The following is a 17223-nucleotide window of genomic DNA, read 5'->3' on the forward strand; positions in this document are numbered from 1 at the left end:
ATCTCTCTCAGTAGACGTGAACAATATCTTCACATCAATAATTAGGGGTTAGACAAAAAAATGAAACAGTTTTAGTAAAAGTGAACTCATGTATGCATACCTGGTTTATCAAACCTGTAAATAATGTACAAGTCTCATTACATTGTTATGTAGTGCCCCAAAAGATTTGTAGTTTGGGGTTATTTTTGTATCGTTCATTCTAGCAAGATCTTATTCTACTTAAAAATACACTTACCAATGCATTTAACATCATCAGTGTCAAGCAAAAATATTATGGTTCCAGAGGGTTGCATTTATGAACATGATCTTGCAATGAAACAAGTGATATATTGAATTGCTGAATATAATAATAAAGAAATGATCTTCAGACAGATGTAACTGATAAAATATTTTAATTAAAAACAAAAAAAATTGAGTTCATAATTAGAGACTGATTAACTGAAGTGAGAAGCCATTTTATCAAGTAATTTTCTGAAGTATGATGTCAATTTGATCTTGACATTCTACAAGAGAAACAATAATAGAAATATTAGGAAACTAAAACCAGTAAGATAAACAATGAAATAACTGCATTGATACAGAAAAAATGTATTACGTGTTATACATTAGCTTTTCATTACCTATGGAACTATATCAATGAAAAATATAATCACAACTGATGACCACCAGTTTTAGTTGTAGGTTTATCTGTGGCCAGTTAACAGGTCATTGAGAAAGTGGTTGTAGACAGAACCGAGGGACTGACTACAATACTAGTACCATCAAATTGCAGATGTCTTTTACAACAATGGGAGAAACTTTCCTCTAAACTAGCATAAAGTTTCAAATTTATATCCTGTATAGTTAAAATTTTGTCATTAACAGAAAAGTAGAACATCGGATACAAGTTCAAAAATTAAAAGTTATCAGCATTAAAAAAAAAGATTACTTCCTTTTCTCAGGAAATATTTACTATGCACTCAAAATATTTTCAAATTATTTCTATTGTTTTCTGAGATATCATGGAAGAAATGTTAAGAATTTTAACTTAATTTTTTTATAATCTTTGTAGTTATTATAACAGAATTATTGAACTGTATTTATAAATTGAAAATTTATGTTTTAGGATCTATTACTGAAAATACAGTATCTGTATTAGTAAATACAATTCACTTCAAAGCTCAGTGGATTCATCCTTTTGCCAGAACATCTAAAAAAAACTTTCATGGATTTGATGGAAATAATAAAATAGATATGATGTACATTTCAGATGTTAAATTACGATATAAAAATGATGATGAACTAAATGCTCAGTTACTGGAGGTGCCATATGAGGTAAATTATATTCTACAAAATCTAAATCTAGAGAGAACCTGTGAATTTCATGATCATCTAGTATCTTTTTAGAAGATTCAAAAAGAACAGCTCCTACATTTTCATGTCTTTTATAAATGACGTTTTATTCTAGATCAACAATAAAACTCACTAAAACTAGATTGAAATATTACTACCTATTAATTTTATGCTAAAATAAAACCGTCAATGTTCTTATGTTTTATAAAGAAAACAAAAAAAAGTTATAAACAATTTTTTATGTAATTAGTAAAAAAACGAATTAAAAATATGCCTATTAAATTACATATGATGAAATAAATACATTATAAATATACACAAGAGATGAGTAAAGTAAAGAAGAAATACACAAGTAATCAATCACAAAAGTGCAGTGCAATAACACAAATTTAATTTTTGAATATTATAATATAGATGGGATGTCTAATGGAGTAACATGACAAAAATTGAATGAAGACAAGTGAAGAATGCGCTTTTTCTACGTAGGACAAGCAGGATGACATTTCAAACAAAATTCAATGTATGCATAAAAGCCCTCTGTAACAATATAAACACAACCATTAATTCATAGAAATAAATCACCAAAATAATAAGGTTAACAACCACCTGTATATTACATAATATGATATTACGTATATTGATTTCATTAAATATCATAATCATGGTGATTGTAATAATGCAAACTTTTTCATAATGTGAAATAAATATTGCAACCTACGTGATAAGTTAATTTAAATATTTTTCAAAGTTCTCATTTTTTAACAGCTGGTGTCACAGAAAGTATGTTAAAATTAACTTAAAAAATACCAAGGATAACAATGCTTGAATGTGTCAAAAACTGTTTTATTTTAGGATTAATTGAAATAAAAAGCCAAAATAATTATGATTCCTAAAACAGAATAATCTTCAACAGTTTATGAAAATTTAAGAGCTGAAAATGTTGACCTATACTCAGAATTAACCCTAAAATAGTCATTCTAACCAATGAGGAGATGTACAGTTTTAAAGCCCATATTTTTCAGAAGAAAAGTGGAAATACGTGTAAAGATGAGAGGATTTTCAGAAAATTTCAACTCTGCTTATCAACAAATTACAGATGTCTATGGTTGTAAGCAATAATGTTGTTATTGAACTTGTTTTTTCTGGTAATAATTAAGTTAATAAAAACCGTGTAAATGGATTTTACAGAGCAAGACAAGAGGCTAAATTGTTGGCTAGTAGATCAGAATTTTGTTGCAGAAGAAATATTAAAAATGTACAGTTTTGAAGTAAAAACAGTAATAACCCAAACTGTAGAAGGGATAAAGTAAAACTTTTTATTACACCTTTTTACCCATAATATTTATTTTATGCATTCTCTTAGCCTCAGCACACCCCTTACATTCACTATATATTCATTAACAATGGTTGTTTTATTATACAGCCCACCACTTTGTTCACTTTTTTTACAAGATTGTGGCACACAAATTTGTTTCTTTTTTTATTTATCTTCAACCCTTCTCACTTTACATTCTCTCAACCTAACCAGTTTTGAAATTTTCTTATAATGTTTATAATGCTACATTTCAAAATCCTCCATTTGGCTATCTACTGTCTATGTTTTGATCTCATAAAGTTCTATAATTCATAATCATAAAAAATATTCTAAAAGAAAACATGGTTTAGTGTTGCAGTATTGAAAAAATGCTATGTAAAATCCAGAAGTAAAACTAGTTATTATTTTCAAGAGAATATTTTTAATCTGTAGCAGTTTATTTAGTATGTAATTCTTTTTAATTTAGAGTGATTATTATTACAAACCAGACAAAGTGAAATCTAGGACCCATTCTTTAGAAATTAATAAAGCCTCTTGAATAGGTTATATTATAATTAGTGATCTAAATATAATCACACCCATATGAAATATCACAACTCATATTTAATATTATATGAAATATAACACAGTAATTAGATAAGTTAATCTTACCATATTAATTTCCAATTTTTTATTTTCATGGGATCCCACACTTTACTATTCCCAGATTTTATTCAGAAACCAGTAATAATATGAACAAACATGAAATATTATGTCAATTTATGTGTTTCAGATAAAAAAAAAAGCAATATATTAATTAATAATATATTAGATTTGTAAATAAATGTGGCTAGATTTAATGAATTAGAGGAAGTTAATTCAAAAGAGAAAGTGGTTTTCCAATTTAAACATTTATATCTGTTAATTGAAGAAGGGAATTCCTTTCAGACTGCTGAAATAGTTAAAAGTAAGAAATGTTATAATATTTTATACAGTGAATCTAAGGAGAAATATCAAAAGGCATAAAAATAGCAAATAGTGGAATTTCTTCCAAATTTAATTAATCACATCAGTGTGGGTAAGACAGTATAGAATATAGATAGCAAAAAATGCTAGCCTAAGAAAAATACTTTAAGACCTACTCAGGTTTACATTCAAACCTGTAATTTATTGCATCTGTCAGTATTTCTTTTGGTTATTAGCCTTTGATTTCTCTGAGATTAATGATGCCCATTACACAGATCATGTAGTGAAAACCCTTAGCCTGTTACTTAAGGGCAAACTTCCATCTGAATTTCAACGAGCAGATTGTCACAGTATTCACTTATCAATTTTTCCTTCATTTTTTTCTGTAAGCCTAGAGTAGAGTATTTGTTATTCTTGAGAAAGTTTTGCTTTTTATACGAGTTACATGTTAATTAGTTGTGGCACCAAAATAACATGAATTGCAGCAGTTCAGTTACCTTTCAAGGTCTAATTACAGTAAAATGTTTTCCCCAAAATATTTCTAACCTTATTGATTTCTAATTTAATGTTATTGATTTCAGGGAGGATTTAAATTTTTAATTATACTTCCAAACAAAAAGAAGGGGCTAATACGTGTTGAAAAGAAACTAAAATCAAAATCAAGAGCAAAACAAAACTCTTCTGCTTTAATTGAAGCATTTCGTTATATACAGGAAGATGAAGTTGATTTATTCCTTCCAAAATTCAAGCTTGAACAAAGCCATGAGCTGGAAGATATCTTAAAAACAGTAACAGTTCAAACAATATTTATAAATATATATTATATAATTTGCAATGCAATATATTGTAAATAATATTTTACATATAATTTTTTATATTATGTTTATATACAAGGTGTCCGAAAAAAGTATTCCTTGGTTTTAAATAAAATTTTATTTATTACACTTATAATTACAAATGTATAAGTTTTGTTACATGAAAATACAAAATGCAGTCTAACAGGGTCGTTACAAATTGAACGCATGGCTTATCGTTAAGTTTAATTTTATAGAATTAATAAGTATGGGGTTTCAATCTCTTGCAAACATCATGGACGGTCCTTTTAGGAATATATAGTTGATGATTAACATTATGTATGAACTGAACTTTATGGGCTTCGTTGGAAAGACAGCTAATTTTTTTCTGTTTTCCGCACATGTGTTAGGCCTACCTGGCGAGTGTCCTTTTAAGACGCTTTCAGTTTCCAAAACCTATCACACCACTTAAGTATCCTTTTGTCACTGGGAGAATTTCTTCAATTGACTCGAGTATGATTTCTTTCTACGACAGTCACTGACTTTGTTTCCACAGTACAAAAGCGTCACCACACTCTCTCTTATGGTGACCTCATGGTATTGAAGTCTGTGCTCACAACAGCTTGGCCTGTATACCAATCTTCTTTCTTTCTTTTCCTGTTTAGCCTCCGGTAACTACCGTTTATAGATAATTCTTCAGAGGATGAATGAAGATGATATGTATGAGTGTAAATTTAGTGTAGTCTTGTACATTCTCAGTTCGACCATTCCTGAGATGTGTGGTTAATTGAAACCCAACCACCAAAGAACACCGGTATCCACGATCTAGTATACCAATCTAACGCAGCTGTTATCTGACGGAGAATGTATAACTTACAGGTGGCAATTAGTAACGCGTGACCGAGACATCAGACGAAGACTCGCGGCTGAGACAGGTAGCTTTATGTTTATTTTGTATACAGTTAAACGGAGAGCATCTGTGAGAGAGAGAGACCATGACAAACGACGGCGGGGTGCTACACAGATAATGGGCAAGCGACCGTTCTTGAACCAGTTGTGTAGCGGAGTCGCAAGAAATTAGCACATAGTTTGAGGTTAATTGGTAGATGCAAATTTTTTATTGAAGAGAGAATCTTCTGATTAATTTAATCGAAGAAAATAGGCTCTATATGATCCTCAAAATGAATCGTATAAACTTGTGTGCATTCCAGAATATATTTATTGTGCTACTATTTATTGCGGTGAAATTTAACAAAATAGCTATGTTATTTTTTGTATTGATTTTTAAAAAAGATGAACAAAATTATCGTAAAATTGATTTATGTCTAGTTTATCCTGTTTATACGATTTTCTTGCCAAGAAACTGCACCTGAATTTTAATTTAAAAAATCTTCCAATTGATCTCGCATTTCGAACCAGGTCCTGCTTCCAAAACCTTCCGCTCGATTCAAAGATCGCATATTATTTCGGGGTGCTTTTCAGCATTGAACTGGAAAACAGATCGGGTAAAATTGCTATACTTGAGTAAAATATTCTGAAAACTTTTGGCAAACTTTTCTTTTTGGCAATTCTTCTCGGATATGTCTTCTTCATCAATGTGGCTGTCTAATGCAAACGCTTCGTCGCCGATTAAAAAATGGTTTAACTTCGTATTAATTTCCGAAAAATTCCTTGGTTCAGGAAAATTTAAATCGCCTGTTATAATTTTCTTTCCCATAGTAGATTTTCTGATAATTGCACTGTCACCTTCTCTGCCATAAGCACAGACATCCACTACCATAAATTTATAATTAGCGTCCACAATTGCTAAAAGTACAATTGAAAAGAATTTTTTGTGATTAGAATAAGAATAAGGAACCACTGTTTCCCAGTGCCTTTAAACAAAACATTACATTTGGACATACAGGAATGGAGGCCAATATCTACACCTATTTCTTCGGCTATAATATCAACATTCTCTCCTACAAGTGGTGCTTCCACCCCTGAACCACTTCAAGCAACGAATTTGTCAGTTCAGCAAGCGCCACGGCTATAGTTCAATGAAGAAATGTTTTACGAATATTATCCTATGTTATATAATATTATCTAATTAATGTCAATAAAATATAATTAAATGTTACATTTCTTACCGTAATGTGATTGGAGGTTTTTCTCGTGGTGTGATACTTCCGCCTCGGGTTTTGATATCTTTTTCAACTAAACGTAATACCTAACTGACTTTGAATCAATCTGAAAAAAATCTTTGAATTTTTCTTCCTATAATGGTAAATGGTTATTCAGTGATACTGAATAAACCTTCTGTGCTTCTTATCCTGTATTATGAACTCATTTCTCTTCGACGTTTTCACAAAAGTAACAAAAACATTATGCCATCTTCTTCAAGCAATATTAGTATTAGATGCTTGAAAGTCATTTTACACTTATAAATTGTAAAAAGCGTACGTGTGTTCAGAAGGCACTGGATCGGCTGATAATTTCAAATTCAGTGGCATTGAATATTGTTGTCGGTTTCTGTCTCATATGACAAATTGATAAAGTGACAGACGGCACTGTCGCGCGTTTCAGTCTCACATCACCAAATGCCGGCTTAAAAATTAATTGTTACTGTTTCAAGTTGCGTAAAACACTATGTGTGCTGCAAAATAAATACTACATTCGTTCTTGGAACCACAGGTTCTTTTTCGGAATCTTAAAATATTTTTATATTTTACCTGTTATAATATATATATATAAAACATAGGTTATAACCACACATACCTACTAATAATATAACATATAGTTTGTTATGTTTTATAAATCTAAGTTTTTCCTTAAAAGACGTTAACGATTGTTAACGTCTATATGCCTACAAGCGCCCATGATGATGATGAGGTAGAGTGTGTATACGAAGAGATTGATGAAGCAATTAAACACGTAAAAGGAGATGAAAATTTAATAATAGTTGGAGATTGGAATGCAAGCATTGGAAAAGGCAAGGAAGGAAATATAGTGGGTGAATACAGGCTGGGCAAAAGGAATGAAAGAGGGGACCGACTTATAGAGTTTTGCACGAAGTATAATATAGTAATTGCCAACACCCAATTTAAAAATCATAATAGAAGAATATACACTTGGAAAAAGCCAGGCAATACTGCAAGGTATCAGATAGATTATATCAGGGTTAAGCAAAGATTTAGAAATCAACTCGTTGACTGCAAAACTTACCCTGGAGCAGACATTGATAGCGACCATAATTTGGTGATAATGAAATGTAGATTGGAGTTTAAAAACCTGAAGAAAAGGTGTCAGATGAATCGGTGGAATTTAGAGAAGCTTGAGGAAGAGGAGGTAAAGAAGATTTTTGAGGAGGACATCGCAAGAGGTCTGGGTAAAAAAGATAAGGTAGAAAATGTAGAAGAAGAATGGGAGAATGTTAAAAAGGAAATTCTTAAATCAGCAGAAGCAAACTTACGTGGAATAAAGAGAACTGGTAGAAAACCTTGGGTTTCAGACGATATATTGCAGCCGATGGATGAACATAGAAAATATAAGAATGCTAGTGATGAAGAAAGTAAAAGGAACTATCGGCAATTAAGAAATGCTATAAACAGGATGTGCAAACTAGCGAAAGAAGATTGGATTAAAGAAAAGTGTTCAGAAGTGGAAAGAGAAATGAACATGGGTAAAATAGACGGAGCATACCGGAAGGTAAAGGAAAATTTTGGGGTACATAAATTAAAATCTAATAATGTGTTAAACAAAGATGGTACACCAATATATAATACGAAAGGTAAAGTCGATAGATGGGTGGAATATATTGAAGAGTTATATGGAGGAAATGAATTAGAAATGGTGTTATAGAGGAAGAAGAGGAAGTTGAGGAGGATGAAATGGGAGAAACAATACTGAGATCTGAATTTAAGAGAGCATTAAAAGCTTTGAATGGCAGATAGGCTCCTGGAGTAGATGGAATACCTGTAGAATTACTGTGCAGTGCAGGTGAGGAAGCACCTGTACAATATTGTATAGATTATAAAAACTGGTGTGTAATATTTTTGAAATAGGGGAAGTTCCGTCAGACTTCAAAAACAGTGTTGTAGTCATGATATCAAAGAAAGCAGGAGCAGATAAATGTGATGAATACAGAACAATTAGCTTAACTAGCCATGCATCAAAAATCTTAACTAGAATTGTGTACAGAAGAATTTAGAGGAGAGTGGAAGAAGTGTTAGGAGAAGACCAATTTGGTTTCAGGAAAAGTATAGGGACAAGGGAAGCAATTTTAGGCCTCAGATTAATAGTAGAAGGAAGATTAATGAAAAACAAACCAACATACTTGGCGTTTATAGACCTAGAAAAGGCATTCGATAACGTAGACTGGAATAAAATGTTCAGCATTTTAAAAAAATTAGTGTTCAAATACAGAGATAGAAGAACAGTTGCTAACATGAACAGGAACCAAACAGCAACAGTAACAATTGAAGTACATAAGAAAGAAGCCGTAATAAGAAAGGGAGTCCGACAAGGATGTTCCCTATCCTCGTTACTTTTTAATCTTTACATGGAACTAGCAGTTAATGATGTTAAAGAACAATTTAGATTCGGAGTAACAGTACAAGGTGAAAAGATAAAGATGCTACGATTTGCTGATGATATAGTAATTCTAGCCGAGAGTAAAAAGGATTTAGAAGAAACAATGAACAGCATAGATGAAGTCCTACGCAAGAACTATCGCATGAAAATAAACAAGAACAAAACAAAAGTAATGAAATGTAGTAGAAATAACAAAGATGGACCACTGAATGTGAAAATAGGAGGAGAAAAGATTATGGAGGTAGAAGAATTTTGTTATTTGGGAAGTAGAATTACTAAAGATGGACGAAGCAGGAGCGATATGAAATGCAGAATAGCACAAGCTAAACGAGCCTTCAGTAAGAAATATAATTTGTTTACATCAAAAATTAATTTAAATGTCAGGAAAAGATTTTTGAAAGTGTATGTTTGGAGTGTCGCTTTATATGGAAGTGAAACTTGGATGATCGGAGTATCTGAGAAGAAAAGATTAGAAGCTTTTGAAATGTGGTGCTATAGGAGAATGTTAAAAATCAGATGGGTGGATAAAGTGACAAATGAAGAGGTATTGCGGCAAATAGATGAAGTAAGAAGCATTTGGAAAAATATAGTTAAAAGAAGAGACAGACTTATTGGCCACATACTAAGGCATCCTGGAATAGTCGCTTTAATATTGGAAGGACATGTAGAAGGGAAAAATTGTGTAGGCAGGCCACGTTTGGAATATGTAAAACAAATTGTTAGGGATGTAGGATGTAGAGGGTATACTGAAATGAAACGACTAGCACTAGATAGGGAATCTTGGAGAACTGCATCAAACCAGTCAACTGACTGAAGACAAAAAAAAAAAAAAGTTTTTCCTAATATGTCATATAGTTTGTATATTTAATGTTGGATTTGGATTATATTATAGAAGAAATATGAGAGATTGCATGCATTATTTGATTATTATCTTAGACTCCAAACTGGCCCTTTGTCATATTCCGGTTAGAAAACTGAGTCTGTAGATAAGCTGTAAGGCAGTCAAATAGTTGCTTCGCTGTTTGGTGACCTAGATACACCTGTATGTCCGAGTCAATTTATTATCAGAATCTTCTTAGCTAAACTGGTTTTCATAGTCAGATAATCCTTTACATAAATTAGAAACTGTAATTAAAAAAATGATCTGTGACAGTATTTATTATACTTTATGTTCTCCTTCATTCCCTTTTATTATTTTGCAATATTGATTAAAAAAAGAGAGATTATTGTTCGAGATATGACCTGTATGTGAAATTCATTATCTCCTGAGTAGTTTTTTCTTATTGTTTGAATTTTGTATTATTTTATCATTTAGGTATTACTATATTCATTCTCTTACAGAAGAACTAGATATAAATAAATATTCACTCTCAATTTAAATGTTTTGTTGAAAATATATCAATAATAGAAGTAAAGTAATAAAAGGAAAATATATTTGCTTATATATATTTTCCTTTTTATTTTGACAATATAAATTATTATAACTAAATAATTCCTTATGAAGATTTATATTAAGAACCAATATTTTATAGCATTAAAATGGATTTTTTCATAGAAAGGTAGTTTTTACATAAACCATTAAGTACAATAATTTCAGATTTCAACTAAGTGTATTTCAAATTGTGATTTATTTTCAGTTACAGGCCAAGTTTATGAGACAGTAATGTTAATTTTAAATTTTAATGTTTTGACTTACTTGTATCGGAAGTAAATGAAGTATTGTGATTGTGAAAAATTTTGGTTTTCAAATTTAAACAGAAATATCCATTTTGGCCATCCCTGAATCCATTTTGACTAGTTTCGGCGTGGCATCTGTATTTATGTACATATATGTATGTATCTCGCATAAATAAAAATGATTAGCCATAGAGTGTTGAAATTTTGGATTTAGGGCTGTTGTAACATCTAGTTGTGCACCTCCCATTTTGACTGCAGTTGACTGAAACAAGTGTCCAAAAAAGTCCAAAATCCAAAAACATTTGGATTTTGGGCATTTTCTTAACTGCAGTAATAGGTCCTCAATGAGAGCTTTTCACTTATGATGTATCATAAGTGGTATTTATTTTAATTGGTTCCAGAGTTATAACCAAATAGAATTTTAATCAATGAAATATTTGGATCTTTGAAGGGGAAGGTACACCAGTTCAAATCAGACTTCATCACTTTTTAAAAATTTTTTTAAAAAATTAAATAAATTGATTTATTAGTAATTATTAATCTGATTGTAAAAACATTTTTAACGATAAATAATAATTCAATAATAACAATAGAAAAAAAATGAAATAAAATTTGATGTACTTCTCACTTTTAAAAAATGTGTATATGTAATTTAATAGGGATATAAAGAAGCCATGTGGTGTCCACATCAGATTTTTTCATTATCGGAAAAACTAGTTTAGAAATTTAAGGTTGCTTTGAAGGAAACAACATCACCTGTATTTAAAATATTAAGTTCTTGCAGAAGGTATAAAGTAAAGTATACATCTACATTATAACAAAACTTTTATTTTTTGGAGAGAATGTGTGAAAATAAATTTTAATCACTTGATTAATATTTTATGAGCTTCTTCAAAAGATGGTTAAAATTCAGTAGTAGACAATGTTAGATTGCTGAGCTTAGGTAAAGGTGAATTATTTCCATTTATTTTCTCTTAATCATTGAATTCGCTCTGTCTTGCTAGTTTAACAAATTCAAATTAATCAAAGGCAAGCCTTTTATCCTATCTGTAGAAGGCTTTTTCAGTAAATAGTGAATAGATAGAAATTCTTTTGGTACATCAAGTATTTGGAAATTGCTTCCTTCATAATGAGTACTTAATCAATGTAGGGTCTTATGTTGAAATTGTTTGACAAATAGTAGTAATATGATAATCTTTAAATAACATATATTCTCATGGGTCTTAAACACATAACTCAGTTACAAGTTATTTCAGAAAGTATTTATAATTCTGATAAGGAGATAGGAAAATTTTCTTTGTCCACACGTATCATTTATGTTTATTAATACTTTAATGAATACAATACTAATATCATTCATAATTTTGAAATCATTGAAGTTAGGCTGTGTTGTAATTTTTAGATGGGATTGAATACAATTTTCTCTGATAAAGCAGATTTTAGCAAACTTTCATCTGTGCCAGTAAAAGTATCTAATGTTGTTCAAAAAACATTTATCAATATTGATGAGAATTCTACAGAAGCTGGAGTTGCTACTGGTAAGTCATTTTTTTTTTTTTTTTTACTTATTATGCGAAGAAAATTGGACCACATTAATTAAATTAGATGATTAATCTATCAAGATTGTCAAACTTTCTTTTAACTTCCAACGCTTGTATTTCATTTTCAAGGAAGAAAATATTTTCAGTAAAACACTAGGAGTTACAATCAAATGTGTTTTTAAATTCTAAGTTAATGTTACCTTGCTTTCTAAGAAATCTTAAAATTTCAAGGTAGTTAAAAAACATATTATCCCTTAGAGTCAAGGTATATTATAACTCCCATATTGTTTCATGAAAAATTTGAATAGATTTTCTTATTTAAATACAAAGATTGTGTAGTATTTAAATCTGTATAAAAGTAATTAACTGTCTTTATTACGTTCAAATTCTATTAAAGTTACTTTTATACAGATCAGCTGATTTCAAAGTCAAGAGTTCAAATCCTAGTAAAGGCCACACATTAGCGTTCAAGTCCTAATAAAGTCAGTTATTTTTATATGGATTTGAATACTAGATCATGGATACTGGTGTTCTTTGGTGGTTGGGTTTCAATTAACCACACATTTCAGGAATAGTCAACCTGAGACTGTACAAGCCTATACTGCATTTAATTCATACATATCATTCTCATTCATCCTCTGAAATAATACCAGAAGACTAAACAGAAAAGAAAGAAGAGGTGTGATTGTCTAGTTCCATATCTCTTTTTTGATAGGATTTATTTGTATTGATCATTATTATTGTAGTGTTCACATGCACAAGCTTCAGACTTATGTGGTGATATCAAGCCAAAAGATCAGTACCAAATATTTTACTCTTGTGTAAGTTCTAGTTTTTTTTCTCTTTTACAGAAAAATATTTTTAAAATTGCAGAATGTAATTCTGTATTTATTATATAAAGTTTTTCCTTTGTTCTCTCTCCCCTCAGTTGAAAAATATATTTTTTTTATTTTATATAATATTTAGGAATTATTTTTAAAAAAACAGCCTCATTTAAAAAAAAAAATTGTTTTTTATGGAAATATTTTGATATGTTTCAGGTGTGGATTTGTCATTTCGTATGGGTCGTTTAGAAAGAAATATAATTAAAGCAGACCATCCATTTTTATATGCAATTGTACATGAGTCAACAGATACCCCTTTATTTGTTGGAAAATTCATAAAACCTTAAAAAACTGTGAATATTAAAGAGCTGTAAAACGCACAGTTGATTATCTTATAGTTTAATGTAAATAGTATAAAACAATATGGTTTATGGTATATAATGGTTAACCATGCTTGGAAAACTTATTGTGTTACAAATCATTCATCTTATCTATCATAAAAATTTAATAATGGTAAGATTAAGAAATTCTTGGTTATTAGAAACAAATTAAATTATATTTTTGCTATGGTCTATTTTATGGCTGTTTAAACTGGTTCATAATTTTAGTAGTTCCTTTCTTATTCCATGAAAACTCCAATTTATTCAATTTTTGAATTAAAAATGTCCTGATAAATTATTATTTTTATCAGATGTATCAGACAATGGATTTACAAAGGTTATACTTAATAAATTTCTTTCAGATTAAAATGCTAATTTGAATTAATTTTTTTTCAAAATATTCACTAATTCCTTCTAAATCAAAGGAATATTGAAAGGACTTCACTTATCCATTCTATGATTAATTGGACATTTCGGATTTAAACCAAGAGTGTCTTTAAACTGAAACCTATCAGGCATATTAAACTTCTTCTATATTGAAAATTAACATAATATAAATAAGGTTAGCTATAAAAGCCTCATCTTCATAAAAGCATATACAACTATTACAATAGATATATTAAATGTATACATTTAAATGTCTACGTTTTCATAAAATAATTATGTAATTTAGTTTAATTAATGTAGATTCAGTAATTTTAATAAAAAAAGTTACTTTATTAATTTATTTAGAATAAAAGTCATTTTTACAATGACAATTAATTAATGTAACTGTGGAGAGTTTAAAAGCAACATTTTGCATTTAAATTAATTTACTTCTTATGACATTACTTAACCATAAAATTATATCAATATCCACTTAAGTCCTCATCCAAAAATATTTTTATAACAAAAAATTCACATTTTCATAATTTTGTATGATTTATTATAAAAATATTTTTTCTTAATATAAATAATTAAAAAGTCAGAAAATTACAAAAAATTAGTCCCAGAATGCCTTTTTATTCAGGAAATCATTTTATTACAAATTCATTTAACATTAGTAACAAATGAAGATCAGGTAAGTGGTGTTTAAGTATCTTTTCTGATCTTAAAACAACCAGCAGTTTAAGTGTGTATTTTGGACTAGCTTGGATCTGAGTCTTTGTGGAGACAGAATGTAATTTTTTCATTTATTTATAAAACATAGATAAATAAATATTCTGATCATAATATTAATTATAGATTATATTATTCATATCCAGAATGGGTAGATACCAATACTGATGATTAGTAATACAATTCATATCAGTAATACATTTATGTGTCATTTTAGATACGATACAAATTTAAGATACTTAGTCTGCAATATTTCAAGGGAATAATAAGTAACACACAATAAATAGTTGCAAGTAAATTTAAATTCCAATATGAACGTTCAAGCTTAATCATAAATTACAAATCATTAATTTAAGCACCATTCAGTCCACAAGAACAAACATTAATGATAAAGAAAAAATAATACAAACAAGAAGAAAAAGTATGAGAAGTAACAAAGAAATTAGATATGACACCACAAAACTTAGCGGTGTTAGATTCCATACTGTTAGGCAGATCAAGATTGAGTACATGGACGCATCTCAACCATCGGACGTTCCTGTTGTTAATATTTTAAAACTAAGTGGTATAATTATTTATATTTACACTGTTAAAAATTAAGGTTTTTATAATTGTGCATTATTCTTCCATTTAATTTTGGGGAGTATTATATGAATACATTAATAAAAACATTTTTTCAAAATGAATAATGAAAAACAAATTGATAATTCGGGAAAAAAATTTGCAATTTCATAAAATTTATACAAAAAAGGATGACAGAAAATCTCATCTGACGTTATGAAAATCATTTTTATTTGTAATTAGTTAAATATAACTAAATAGTATCCATGGAAATAAATTTTTAATTTGTATTGTTTAAAATTTTAAGTAAATTTTAGCAATTATCATTCTTTTAACATTTTATAATATCCACCGGGTTGGTCTAGTGGTACCCAAATTACCTGATTTGAAATTCAAGTGTTCCAGAGCATTCAAGCCGTACTCCTTCTATTAAAATACAAACTGAATATTGCTGATCGTTTAATTCAGGTAATAATTATTTTTTATTATATTATAATTATTTTAAAAAATAAGAGGTATAAATTAATTTAATTAAACTGTCAGGAAATCAGTTGTTAATATTTTTGTTTATTTCAAGAGATTTCAGAAACATCTAATCTGTCATCCAATTTTAGAGGGTTTGAAGAAAATTTGTATTTTAATAAAAGGAGTACGGCTTGAATGCTGGAACACTTGAATTTCAAATCAGGTAATTTGGTTACCACTAGACCAACCCGGTGGATATTATAAAATGTTAAAAGAATGATAATTGCTAAAATTTATTTAAAATTTTAAACAATACAAATTAAAAATTTATTTCCATGGATACTATTTAGTTATATTTAACTAGTTACAAATAAAAATGATTTTCATAACGTCAGATGAGATTTTCTGTCATTTTTTTTGTATAAATTTTATGAAATTGCAAATATTTTTTCCCGAATTATCAATTCGTTTTTCATTATTAATTTTGAATAAATGATTTTATTAAAGTATTCATATAATATTCCGAAAAATTAAATGGAAAAATATTACACAATTATTAAAAACCTTAATTTTTAACCGTGTAAAATATAAATAATTATACCACTAACTTTTAAAATATTACAAAAGATAATTATTACAAACAATAATTGTTTTAATGATATAACATTTAATAATTATTATTTTTATATCATTCAAACAATCCAAAAAAATTATACATTTGAAAAAACTAGGTTTCTTAATTATTCTTGTTAAAATTGATTAATACAATAGTTTAAATAAGTAAAAAATAATTTAACTTTTATCATTTCTTTATATACAACATGAATTTTACAGCAATTTTCATTCCCAAAAACAGACAATGCTAATAGACTAATAGACCAATACCAATCTGTTTCTTAATATTACAACACATTAAAAATTCGATTCCAACATCAGATCATGAACTCTATTGACAAACATTACTTTGACCGGGAGGATTGCTACAACTGTTCTTCTAGGGTAATCACAAGATTAATCATAGTTAACCGTCGAGTGGTCTTATTTGCTAATAAATACAGTATGTATTTTCAGAGTAAGCTGCAGTAGTAGATTACTCTAACAAGGCAGAGAGCATTTACTAAACTGATTAGGAAAAACAAAATTCAAAGGAAACCTTTGGAAAACAGTAATTATTACACTCAAATATTTTCGTAAAACCCTCTAAAATTTGATTTTTTTTTTTTTTTTTGGGGGCGAAAAACGCTTGCGCGTTATCATCGCCCGGAGTTTTTTTTTTTTTTATATAAAAAAAATAAAACGATTTAAGACTATTCTAAAAGATGAATAAAACTTACGACTATGTCACAGATAAAAACTAATATAAAATCAAGAGTAAATAGAATTTTACAAAGTCCAAGATGGGTGTAAAGGGCCCATTCTTGGATAACAAAAGACTAAAAAAAACTAAAAACCATAAAAGATCTAATATAAAACTTAAAACTAAAACATCAAAATGAAATAAAACTTAGAACTAACACAAATTATATAATTAAAACTAGGTTAAAAATAAAAATTAAAAAGTTGAAATAAAACTTAAAACTAACATTACTAAAATCTTACAACTAATATCACAGACAGTCTTTAAAATATTAAAAATAAAAAAAATAAATAAATAAAATAAATAAAAAATAACTATATAAAATTTAACAAATTCCGATAAGGAGTGTAAAAGGCTCCTAA

General features: G+C 28.7%; 1 protein-coding gene and 1 long non-coding RNA gene across 5 annotated transcripts in view; one reads left to right on the forward strand and one right to left on the reverse strand.

Moving 5' to 3' along the window:
• LOC142334183 (serine protease inhibitor-like) overlaps positions 1-13574 on the forward strand; it is a 39675-nt gene extending 26101 nt beyond the window's left edge. The window contains exons 5-8 of one of the 4 annotated variants that reach the window (XM_075381994.1): positions 1106-1314; positions 4174-4380; positions 12038-12173; positions 13217-13574. In XM_075381994.1, coding sequence (XP_075238109.1) covers positions 1106-1314; positions 4174-4380; positions 12038-12173; positions 13217-13347 — 683 coding nt within the window. In that variant the 3' untranslated portion in view covers positions 13348-13574. Of the gene's footprint in view, positions 1-1105; positions 1315-4173; positions 4439-10595; positions 10685-12037; positions 12174-13216 lie in introns of those variants that run through there. The other 3 variants (XM_075381995.1, XM_075381997.1, XM_075381996.1) reach the window with 3 other exon arrangements.
• Positions 1702-17223, reverse strand: part of LOC142334187 (uncharacterized) — a 39097-nt gene continuing 23575 nt past the window's right edge. The window contains exon 6 of the long non-coding RNA XR_012758801.1: positions 1702-1869. This is a non-coding gene — a long non-coding RNA (uncharacterized LOC142334187). The remainder of the gene's footprint in view (positions 1870-17223) is intronic.

This window comes from Lycorma delicatula, chromosome 1, assembly GCF_047948215.1.
Source record: "Lycorma delicatula isolate Av1 chromosome 1, ASM4794821v1, whole genome shotgun sequence".
Taxonomy (NCBI): Eukaryota; Metazoa; Arthropoda; class Insecta; order Hemiptera; family Fulgoridae; genus Lycorma; species Lycorma delicatula.